Source organism: Silurus aristotelis (genome assembly GCF_946808225.1).
Source record: "Silurus aristotelis genome assembly, chromosome: 1".
Classification (NCBI taxonomy): domain Eukaryota; kingdom Metazoa; phylum Chordata; class Actinopteri; order Siluriformes; family Siluridae; genus Silurus; species Silurus aristotelis.
In genome coordinates, this window is record NC_139574.1 from 36,391,835 (window position 1) to 36,404,889 (window position 13,055).

Here is a 13,055-nt window from a genome sequence, read left to right on the forward strand (position 1 = left end):
CACAGCTGATTTAATCCTGCTTTGTCAATCGGAAATGCATATGTGTAAATCAGAATGCCACCTACTCAAGCGCACTGAAGAGTCTTAGATGACAAAAATCTTTTTGTATATTGTACATTAAATTAACAGCTCATGCCTGCTCACTTTATATATCATAAGTCTGACTCCAAACAGTTAAAAAAATTAGTGACAGCATGCTCCTGAATGATCCCAAGCTTCTCCTAGGTGTATCCAGGAAGAATCAAAAGAATGCAGAACAGTTAAAAAGCTGGTAAAGCTAGTTCACCCATGTTAAGAAACCTGTATGTATCACAAGACTTGTTGTATATAGACACAGTTAGATATCCTAATTCTAGATGTGTCTCTTTTGCCTGTTTTCTGAGATACGGTTACAAAGTGTGTCTGACGATGTGGTGGTAAAAACTGGGCCGGCTGTGAAAAAAGGCATTGCCTCTTTGTGTGTTTGCCCCCAATGAGTTCAGCTGGTCATAAAGTCTAATTTGTAGGAGCGCAGTGAGCCTGGGCCAGCTGCTGTTGACCATGTAGTCGTATAAATGAGCCTGTCAGTGTCGGTCTTATCAGCACACAACTGGCACTCAAGTGGCTCTCACACACTCTCGCACACACACAACACCACCACACCAGGCCCTCAATGTTTGCTTTGTCTTTCTGGGTGACAAACTTTGTGTATGGATACGGAAGATCACCCGGGCCACTGTCAGCACATAATACATGGTTTGTCACATCATCTCACAGAGTTTAGAAATAGCCATGTGGTGACATTCAGGTGTAAGATATTGTGATCTATTGCAATATTCAGCACAAATGCATTCTTCACTGTTCCAGTCAGATGACTGTTCGCTAGCTAGCCGATTATATACTGGGCATTATTTCCTCTTCAGTAATATTGTTTTGTACAGAAGTCAACATAAGGTAGCCGTCTCTTTTTTTGTTTTATTTTCTTATTTTATTTTTTTTGGGAGTACTAAAAATGTCTGCCCCCGACATTTCCTAATGTATGTTAACTGCCTCTTTAAATCGAATTACTGTTGTGCTTAACAGCCATATTTGTGTGTGTAGATCGGCAGAAGCCATTGTGCTTATTTGCATGCAGCGTATAAAAGATGAGGATACAAGTCAGTTAAAGGCTAGACGTTATCTAGCTAGTTAACATTGTCGGTGACCCGTTTAGAAGAAGCCAAAGAATGTTTGAGAAAAACGATTGCAAATTCGACTTATTCGATGAATTATTTATCCAATTAGTTTTGGAGTTGTTTGAAAACCCTTTAATCTAGGTAAAGTGCAGTATAATTCCCTACAGGAGAAATGTAACAAATAAATAATGTTGAAAATGATTTAAGTATAAAGCTGAGATTTTATAGTTAATTTTATAATACGTATGTGACATTTGAAAGTAAAGTTTCTATGAGTGGAAGCATTTGGGTGTACAGTCTGAAAGGTACAGAGGTACTATACAACATGCTGAATGTTTTAACATGTGACTGAACAGTGTCACAGACAGTGCCTGCTAAAATTTCTCATTGGTTATATTACTGTCTAAGGAGAAAAATTGTAAAGCGTATAATAATAGTTTTCAAATTTAATTGTGATTAATGGTTACCTTGATTCAGATTCTATACTGTATATCTATATGCTGATTTTGTCATTACTGCTGATGTGTTTAGGTAAAAGTAAAACAAAAGCTGATGTGTCTTTCTAAGTAAAATGACAAGTTTATTAAAACTGGGTGTGTGTATGTGTGTGTGTGTGTGTATTTGTATGTGTATATATATATATATATATATATATATATATATATATATATATATATATATATATATATATATATATATATATATATACACACACACACACACACACACACATACACACACCCAGTATAAGTATACTCAAATATAAGTATTAATAGGCAAAACAGTATGAGAATCAGCACAGAAACCTTCCATTCATTGTGACAAGTGGCGATCATTAATCAGTATTTAAAGTTGGAAGAAGGAAAATGACTTTTTTTATTCAGTACTTGACTGCAAAGTATTATACTTACGCCACTGTCAATAGGTCAGTGGGACACTGTATGCCCTGGAGGTATGTATATCAGTTCTGTTTTCTGAGTCAGACTCTGCTGCATTGTGGTGTTTGCAACTTAATTTATTACTCACAACCCAGTTGTAACTACTGGGGGGAGGGGGCATGGTTAGTGCATTTTATGGTACTAACAACTACTGTTGTTATGAGAATCCTGCTGGGTCAAAGAGTTGTAAGATATGCAGTGGGCTTCTGTATGTTAACTCTCCATTGACGTCTCTATGAACTTTAGCAGGAACTCTGTGTTCCATTTATGCAACATGTCTTCAAGTATAAGTGTTTTCTTTTTATAGTCCTTAAAAAAAAAAACGTATTCCCCCATGAGCATCTCAGGCAGACAAGCAATTTACTTAACCTTCGGCATGTTGAAAACAGCACAGAGCACTTTGTGGGTGTGTAAACTGAAAATACACACCGATTACATTTTGACGATTTGGAAATGTCTTTAATGTATTAAAGATGAAACGCTAATGTGTCCCGGTCGGAGTACATTGCAAGTGCACTTTAATTAATTAGCTGTGTATGACTTTAGGGATTTCTTTTAAACAATTTTTCCCGATAGACATCCAGAAACACATTCATGATATTAGACACAGTTACACCTCTGAACAAACATTTATGTGCTTGCATTAAAAGTATTAAAAACTCCCACACTACATTTGAGGACTCGTGAGTAGGGATTTAATTCTCAGATGAAACTCTTGTTCGTGTTTTGTAAGTAGTGTGAGCCTGTAGCCTGCGATCGAATAATTTCACCGATCATGCAAACAGATTGTGCAAATGTTGACCGCATTTGGCATAGCGTAAAGCGATTTGAGGCCAATCCAAATTACATTTGTTTGATAATCCATTCAATTGAAGAATAGTGACCATGTAAAGCTTTATACGTGATTACCTTCATATTTGAGAAGTAACAAGTCATGGGCTGACCAGTGCTATTGGTGTGTGAAGATTAAGCATATTATGTTATAAATGAAGCTTATTAAAGTAGTAGTAGTAGTATTACAAGGAAGATATGGAATGTGAATCCAGAACTGTAATGTAGGCCTTGGGGTTGGAGCAGGTTGTAATGTCTCCTTAGAGTTTGGGTTACTGTCTGTGTGTCTACTTGGGTTTCCTTTGGGTTCTCTAGTTATCTCTTACCTACCTAACACTTGGTAATTGACTATGCTGAAGTGCCTGTGGGGCCGCACACATCTAGAGAGCATTCCTGCTCCATGCCCAGTGTTTCTGGGATTAAATCCAGATCTGCCATGATCCTGATTAGGATAAATTGCTTAATGAAGATGAATGAATGAAAAAAGTTACCTTAGATTTTGATATTCACCAGAATATCACATGAATATTGACTGCTGAGCAAAGTGTCCTGCACTTGTTTCTTGTCAATTTGTCAGATGTTTCTTGTCTGGTTGTAAAGCACATTTGTGCTGAGATGGACATTGTTTAAGACTTGTAAAACACACAGGTGGAAAATTCAGTTAGTAAGATCAACAAAGGTCAGCTATTTGACTTGATAGTGTGTATCAAACTGAATTGTGTGTCTGCAGTTAAAATGAATTAATTTGTATTATTGAAATATACATATAAACAAGGTCACTGTCTTGATAAAGTGAACGAGGCAATGAGCATTCCTATACGCCACCCTGGCTGCCTGGCTGTCCTCAACACACAGTGAAACCCTTGGTGTTGCTAAAATGACACGGTTTTCTTTATCTTTAGAGAGTGCGACCTAGAGAATGTCTCCGATAACAAAAACAGGAAGCTTTTTACTACATTTATACAAACTTTACATATATATGTAGTTAAAAATAATGAACATCATTAGAAGAAATGGTTAGCAGTAGGGGATATATTGTGAAACTGATTTGTTCCACACACAATATTATACACTTAGTAATAATACAATTACATAAATAATAATACAGTAATACACTTAGATGATATAATAGACCTTTAAATGCATAGAATACAAGGTCATACAAAGATGAACTAAACAAGGAACAATATAATGCTTAATTAGACAATACATTCTCTTCCAAAAGTAATGGAACAGAAAGGCCAATTCATTTACTTTTTTCTAGGTACGCTGACATTTACTTTGAGGAGTAAAGATGAGTATGAGATTATGAAACAGAATGCAATGTCCTAATACATAATGTCCTAATATATTTTGTTTGATCCCACACATGTGACCGAATGCCGTTTCTTGTTACCCAGGTGTGGCCTGTTTAAATGTTTAAACTATGAATAGTGCCAAATGTCTGGAAAAGAGTGAAAATTGATTGTTGACTGTAGCACTTTTGATTGTAGAAGTTGTGGCAGATCTTATTAGATCAGATATTCGCTCGAGCACTCCACATGAGACCATTTGGTGCTTCATATGTCGGTTTAATATTCAGTGCAAAATAGTTTTGAGTCCTGTTTGGTTGCTCAAACAAGCTGACTAAGGTAGATTCATGTCTTTTAACTCTAGGAAGAACATTTTGCAGCTGCATTCTGGACTAACCGGAGCTTGTTTGTGCACATACTAAAACATTCAGACATTACATGATCCCAGTAATTGATAATACAGGTAACAAAAAGCTAAAACTACTTTATTTGCATTGTGTAATGTCAGTATATTTTTTATCTTAGCAATATTTTTTAGATGAAAGACGGCTATATAAGAATCTCCAACAATAATGATCTCTACATGAGCCCGAAATGAGTCAACAATCACACCAAGGTGTTTTTTTGCTGCACATGATGCAACAGATATAAAATTCTTACTTCTAGCTGCATGAGACCTTAGTACAGGTAATTCTGGCAGAATTAAGTAGAAAAGTAGTTAAGTCTTATGTCCTTTATGCATTCCTCAACTTTATTATTTGGTTGTCTCTCATCTGGCTTTGCTATAATTGAATGTCATTATATAAGGGAAAAACAGTGTGCCTACAGAAAAAAAGATAAGACCTGAGCCTAAAGAGGGCCATTCCCTGAACTCTTAACAACATTTTCTGGTCAAGCATTGAGAATACTATGATCAATAGTGTCAAAGCTGAACTAAGCCCCAGCAACACCAACAACCCCAGCGACACAACCCTGATCAGAGGCCCGTAGCAGGTCATTCACCACTTTAACCAGTGCTGTTTCTATGTTATGATTAAACCTGAATTCCGACAAATATTTTACGAATGCTATTTTATGTAGGTGCCACGTTCTAAACTATTTAACACGTTTAGATATACCCCCACTTTTCACATTATTTGCCGGTTATCAGCCAATTATGTGGCAGAAGCTCAGTGCAGAATGCACAACACATCAAACCCTGAGTTAGATAAGCTACAAGAGCAGAAGACGCCAGGTTCCGCTCCTGTCAGCCAAGAACAAGAATCCGAGGTGATTATGGCACAGACTCTCATGTTCAAGTGTATAGCAAGTCAAAAGGGTTGTTGTTCCAATACTTTTGAAGGGGACTGTAATTAGACTCATAGCCCAAATCAGCTCAAAGTGCAAAATAAGCTGACGTTATAAGAAAGTGCAGTCCCACTCATCGCTGTCAATTTGTCTAAATCAGCCAGTCAAACTGAAGAAGGTGGGATTTACATTGACACTAATGACTAGTGCCATTGATGGGATGGCAAATGAGAAGAACCCACTTTCCTCATTATTCATTACATATTTAGAGAAAGGTATGTATTTATTGTCTTTAATTGGTATATTAGATCATGATTTATAAAAGTTGCTACCCATGAACAAATTCTTGTTTCTTGTGTGTTCGAGACAGGATGAGTGTGTAAGAGAGTGGCGTACAGATGAAGAACCTTTGTATTGTTGTCATACAGTGTGAGGGGGCTGTGAGGTATTTTTTCTTTATTTTATGGCTTGACCTGCACCAATCTGTCTTCACTGCTAGGTAAAAGTGCCAACATGTTGCATTTGATAAGCAACACAAAGCCCACGTACAAGATCATAGATAAGGTGCATAATCTTTAAAGTGCCACTGCACTCTGGTAGATGTTTTTGGAACTTCTCCTGGAAACCTTTAGTTCAGTCTCACAAACTTTGCTTGATTGCTTGAACTGGAAACTATTAGGTACAGCACTTATATGTAAAATGAGCCAGTTAGCTTAGGAAATGCTAACAGTACTTTTGATTATTATGATATTTTATCCCTATAATCTCAATTGCCTGTAGTTCATTCCAAATTGACTAAAAATGGTTTTAAACGTGGAAGATGTATGTATGTATGTATGTATGTATGTATGTATGTATTTTCTATGTCAAATGTACATAATTATTGTGACAACGATATTCCAGGAACCCACATGGGACCAACATTTACTAATTCTCAGTACAAAAGAAAATTAGAGTAGTAGGCCTACTTTTAGATATCAAGGTTAGGCTTTAGGCTTCTGGTTCTCAAAGGCAGTTCATATGTACAGTTGTTGGAGTCGATCCAAATTATATAACACCAGCCCTCATCTATAAATGCCTGCAATGCCACCATTTTGCTGTAGCTGATGTTAGCTTGATTGTTCTTTTGTCCAGAAATGTCCCTTGCACACTATCGAGCATGGTCTACCGCAAGCCAGGGCAAGCGTTAACAAAATACATGCTTATTTTGTAAATTATTTTCAAGATATATTGGTTGTATTTGTTCATTCAGAGCAATCATGGTGCTGTAATTGGTTTGAACACATTGTGGTTCACGGTGGATGAGCTCAGTGGTCTCACACTCCAAACGGGTTAAACACCAACTAATAAACACAAGTGAAAATTGTAAAAAAAAAATGTAAACACGGAGTAGAAACAGAGACAGTGTGGAGCTTGAAAGGCAGCGAGTGTATATATTTTGGCATGTCAGCTCACGGATGAGGAATGTGGAGAATATACAGAGGAGATGTTTTATGGTGTGTACATTAATACCAGAGCTTTCTGGTTCTGTGTTGCTTTCAAACACAGCACACTAACTACACTAACTGCTCTATTTATAGCGCAGCCATTACACTGTGCTTCCCTCCTTCTGTTTATATTACAATACACTTCTACCACAGCCACTCCTCTGCTTTTTGTCACTGGCAGTACGTCCTCCAGCTCCTGATCTAAAGGAGTCAATGTTTTTGGAGCCATTAAGACAAAGTGTAATCATCGTCAAGCTGAAAATGATGCACGGCCTTGGTTACTCTTAGTTTCAATGTGTTTTTTTTTGTCTTCACAAGCTGACAAATGCCATTCAGTCTGGATTCTCTCAGTGACATTTCAGCTAGGTCTGTGAAACACCATTGGAATGCTTTAGAAAGGAAAAGATTTGGAGATGGTGGTTTTGTTGTCCTGCAGGTGGTCAGATATGAAGCTTGCGGCTTTAAAAAACATGGGATCTCTTGGGGTAGGAACATGGGAGTAAGATCTGGGTTTTTGCAAAATGCTGCATGACCTGTGGTCTTCAGGACTCTTCTAGGAAGATGCTCAACTACATTTTGAAATGTGTGGTTGTGGGCATTTGTGCTCATTCAGCCACAAGGGCATCAGTAGCTAAGTTAGGTATTGGGGGACGGGCGGTCGTTCAGTGGATAAGACATTAGACATGGATCAGAAGGTCAAAAGTTCAAATCTCAGCACCACCAAGCTTTAGCTGCTGGGCCCTTAAGCAAGCCCCTTAACAGTCAACTGCTAAGTTGTAAGTCGCTCTGGATAACAGCGTCTGCCAGATGCCGTCAATGTTAAGGTACTTATGTAAGGTGTGGAGGCCTGGGGTGGAGACAGCATTGCAAGTCATAACAAAGATGTGGTCAGAGCTCTATTGCAGGCCACTCCAGATATTTCACTCTGACCCATGTAAGCCAGATCTTCATTTGTGCACAATGGCATTGTCAGGCTGGAACAGGTTCGAGTCTACAAGTTCAAGTTAAGGGAATATTTAATACTACCAAAGAAATCCTGTACAATTGTGTACCTCTAACTTTGTGGTAAATGTTCAGGGAATAATTATATATGGCTGGAAAAAGTCCAGTGTCCCAATTCTTTTGGCCGTAATGTGTATATAGAAAATAACTTGCAGGTGAAAATGGAAATAATCACTGCAGCCATGGGTGGGATTAAAATAAAATACAAATTCCTCTCTAACAACAAAAATGAACTGGCGAGTGCCGTCCCTATTATCCAGCCGGTGAAAATCTGTGTCTGTTTCCTCATATTTTGGAATCTGCTTCTCAGATCACCTCTTCAGTAATGATAGCACTTTATTGGGTACTTGCTAAGCAGGAAATCGCTTTCTTTAATCGCCTTATTTGTCATTTCTATCTAGACATTTTATATTTGACGAGACCTGGCGACAACCTAATGACTTTGCACATTTGATTAAGGCATTCCACACAGTCTCTTGTATCTGTGTAAATCAGTTAGCAGCCATGAAGGTGGACTGGTAGCAGATTTATATCAATCTGACATATAGATAAACCCTGTTGACTTATGTGTGTTCTCATATTTATTTTTCTTTTATTCCTAAAATGTGGCTATATTTGCTTTAGGATATATCATCTTATTTAACATCTATTTATGAGCCAAACGCATTACTCATTGGTGGTTTCAATAGCTATTTTGATTCTACTACTTGCCCTTTGGCTGCTGACTTCCTGCCACTTCTGCAATCTTCTGACATTTCTCAGCATGTACATTCTCCACCCTGCTCCATGAGCTGCTCGACTGTTTTTTTTGCGCTGTGACTGTACTGCGCCATCTTTCTCACTTGACTTCAGCGTTTCTTCTCTGACCATAAGGATCTCACGCCGTAGTCCATTTTCTCCAAATCCAAACACGCCTCGTCATTGACCTCAAAAATTGAACTTCAGTCTTGTCCCATTACAATACTATTCCATCTGGCTCGGTACAAAAATGCTTATGTCATAGCAACTATATCTGAACTCCAACCTCTTCCTTGCACCCTTCAGGCTGTCATTTTCTTCATGGTATTGAACCGATTCCTGAATTCCTGGCTTTTCTACTTTTGTCTTAGCCTTCACTCAACTTTAATAAAAAAAGAAGAAGGTATATAACTTTACATCTCTGGAGAATCAGAGGCCTCACAGGCCTTCACTCACAGGCTTTGCCCTCAACTCTATTCCTTTCTGATGTACATAGAAACCTGAATGACTCAGTGGCAATAAAAGCTTAATATATACTTATTGGTATCAAACCCCTTAGCTAGTTTTTAGGACAAAGGTTTTTTTTTTTCCTCAATTAAAAAAATGTTTCAGTCAGTTCTTGTTGGGCCCTGTATCAGGTCAGTCACGTATGCTGCCTCTATTCAGCTGTGCATTATCTCCAGACTCCATTGTTCACTCTCTCCTACTACTGAATTATAGCTTCATGCCTTGGTCACTTCCCATCTAGATGATTGTCATTCCATTACTTCTGGCATTTCTTTAAGCTTAAAAAAAAAAATAAGGAAAAAAAACCTAAATTGGTCCAGCACACTGCTGCTTGCCTCATTACCGTCTCTTCATCCTAATGAACACATTATCCCATTCTTACATTTTTACTCTGGCATCCCATCAAGGCTCATTTCGATTATAAAATTCCTTGTCCTCATCTGCAAGGCACTCCATTGACTTGGCCTCCCCTTATCTCTCAGACCTTTTCTTTCCACCCCACTTCTTCCCAATCTCTGTCTTCTCAACATCTGCTGGCCTCTTTTTGGTCCGTCTGCTGTTGGGTCTCGGACTTTCTGGTGTCTGACACGCAAACTCAGGAATGCTCTGCCCCCGCATACCAGAATCAGACTGCTGCACTCCTTAAGTCAGTTTTCAATGTCTTTTTGATAACATTATTATTATTACTAATATTATTATTATTATTATTATTATTATTATTATTAATAATCAAGCTTATTTTTATGGTATGTTCCCACACAAAAGTTTACAGGGAGCACAAATTGTACATGTAGTTACATTTATGAATGTGATGATTATGGCGAGTAGCTACTGTATATAAAGATGGCCCTGGTGATAACTTTAAAATATTGAGTAATATTTGCTGTACATTTAACATTTATGATATCATACTGCTCCTTTTGTCACTTCCAACATGGTTTATGTTTCTTGTTTGAGCAAATAATCCATATGCAATTTTTTTTCCTTTTGTACTTTGTGTACCATATGCTTGGCCAAAGTGCGTATTATCTGCATTTTAATGTAACCCAAAAGGCTATTATTCAGTGAAATATTTTCAAGAATATTATTCAGTATCATGAATTATTTAGGCAACTACATAACTGTTTATAGTGAGTAATGGAAGTGTGGACCTGACACCATGCTTAGTTGAAGGAGTAAATGTTGTTGTTTTTTTTTTTTGTTGCAGGATGATAACGATGGGATCCCCTGGTCAGAGGAGCGAGTTGTGCGCCGAGTGCTTTATCTCTCGCTCAAAGAGTTTAAGAGAGCTCAGAAGAGCCGCGTTGACAATGGAACAGGAATAATAAAGCGTAAGTGTCCCCACACCCTTCATATCCTCTATTAACGCCAAAACCCTTCTCCACTGAAATTCCCATAAAAGCTTGCACTTGTTAACAGATCGTCAAACCGCCAGTTTGTTTTGCCTAAAGATCTAACACACACCCTTTTCATTCTTAAATGATATAATCCTGCGGATCCTTTTTTGCAAAGCAAATATTCATTGATGATGGTTTTCTTTTATTGTCATACACCATCCTGTCATTTTAATACTACAAATATTCCCATTTTGAAAACACTCTGCGAATAAATAATGCAAACAAAAATGTGTGTGTTCGTACTGAACTTTCTTTTGTGGTTAAGAAAAGAAACCTTGCTTTTATTAGCAAACCAACTGTACTGCCTTTCTAAAGCTAAAAAAAACTGCACACTCCCTACACATATTTGTTCACCATATGCAGTTAGATCAACATGTAATATTTTTAATAAGATTATCATATCCTGTACACGCCTGGAAACACCTGAGCGACACATGCATACTCTTTTTGTTAGATAATTTAATGGATTAAAGATTTACTTTGACCAAACAAATCAATAAATGTACAGATGTTGCATTTTTTTTTTTTTTTTTTGGAAAAATCCTCCCTTAGCATGAATAACAGCTTTACACACTCTTGGCATTCGGGTAGTTTGTTTTTTCTAAGACATGCAGCTAAAATACTTTTCCATGTATCTTGGAAGATTTTTGTCTACTAGTTGAAGATTTCTTTCTGACCTTGTGTTCCATTTCAACCCAGAGCAATTCAATAGGATTTAGGTGCGGTAACTGGGCAGGATACTTTCTAAATAACGCTTACAGAGCTAGGATGTGTACTCCAGGTCATTATCTTGTTGTATGATGAAGTTGGTTCCAATGAGCCGCAGTCCAGACGGAACGGTTCCCATCACCCAGAATAAGTCTCTAACCTTTACTGCTCCAAAACAACCTCAAACCATTAAGCTTTCACTGCCAATTATTTTAAAGAATAAAGAGAATGATACAACCTGCATTCTGTAATCATTGCGAACTAATCTGACATTTTGTAGTTAAAAGATTTGTACTAGTAAGATGTTGGACCATCGCAAGTCATCAGAACACTTCTTCTTCTTCTTTTGGCTTCCCCCATTAGGGGTTGCCCGAGCGGATCATCCGTCTCCACACCCCCCTGTCCTCTACGTCTGCCTCTTTCAACCCAACTACCTGCATGTCTTCCCTCACCACATCCATAAACCTCCTCCTTGGTCTTCCTCTTTTCCGCCTTCGTGGTGGCTCCATCCTCAGCATTCACCTACCTTCATGTCTTACAGTTAACCTTCTGACAATTATGTTTGCACTGTATTGCACATATTTCATTGTACATGTCACATTTCATATTATTATATTTAAGTGCTATTATCTTTTGTTTATTCTTTTGTTACTCTTACATTTTCTTTCTTATTGCTGCTGGTCTCTGAGAGCTACCAAACACATTTTCTGAGTCTAAGTTACTCCTACTGAATTTCATTCCCCTTCTCTCCAGTGCGTACTTCCACCTCTTCTTCTTAACCTGCTCCCTACTTTCGCCGCAAATCACAATATCATCCACAAACATCAAAGTCCACAGAGACTCCTGTCTGACCTGCAAATCACCACTGCAAACAGGAAAGGGTTCAGAGCCGATCCTTGATGCAGTCCAACCTCCACCTTGAACCAGTCTCTCGTTCCTACTGCACACTTCACTGCTGTCACACTGTCCTCATACATGTCCTGCACCACCCTCACATACTTCTCTGACACACCTTACACACCAAAACTCCTCTCTTCGCACCCTCTGCCTGGCCAATCGGTATAAATACTTTTCTCCTTTCTTAGTGTCCAACTTCTCATACAGCTCCTCATATGCCTTTTCCTTGGCTTTCGCCACATACCTCTTTACCTGCTGCCACATCTTCTTATACTCCTGCCTTCTTCCCTCATCTTTCTGCTGATCGCATTTCTGTTTTGCCAACCTCTTTCTCCTTATGCTGTCCTACACTTCCTCATTCCACCACCATGTCTCTGTCTTTCTCTTTCTACATGTCACACCAAATACTTTACTAGCTGTCTCCCTTATCACTTTTGTAGTAGTTGCCCAATCATCCAGCACGTCTTCACCATCCCCAAGTCTTTGTCTGACCTCTTCCCTAAATCTTACACTACAGTTTTCTTCCTTTAGTTTCCACCATCTTATTCAAGTCATCCAAACACAATTCTTCCAAAGGCTTTTTTCCAAAATATATGCTCAATCTCAACCCAGTGATTCAAAGTAGGTGCTCATTTGGGTTCTGGTGACTGTGAAGGCCAGAGCAGGTAATATACGTACCGTCATACACATCAGATCATTTGGTGACCCTCATGACCTGAGAATGAGGATATTGTCATCTTGGAAGAGAAAGCTTGCAATAAGGCGCATTAGTGACATCATGCATCATGTTCTTTATTCTATTTAGCCACTTACTGCT

General features: G+C 38.2%; 1 protein-coding gene across 2 annotated transcripts in view; it reads left to right on the top strand.

The window, feature by feature from the left end:
- The window catches only part of jarid2a (jumonji and AT-rich interaction domain containing 2a), a 64,526-nt gene that overhangs the window by 1,817 nt on the left and 49,654 nt on the right, over window positions 1-13,055 (top strand). For both annotated transcript variants that reach the window (XM_083536115.1, XM_083536116.1), the window contains exon 2: window positions 10,444-10,567. In XM_083536115.1, the coding sequence (XP_083392241.1) occupies window positions 10,444-10,567 (124 nt within the window). The remainder of the gene's footprint in view (window positions 1-10,443; window positions 10,568-13,055) is intronic.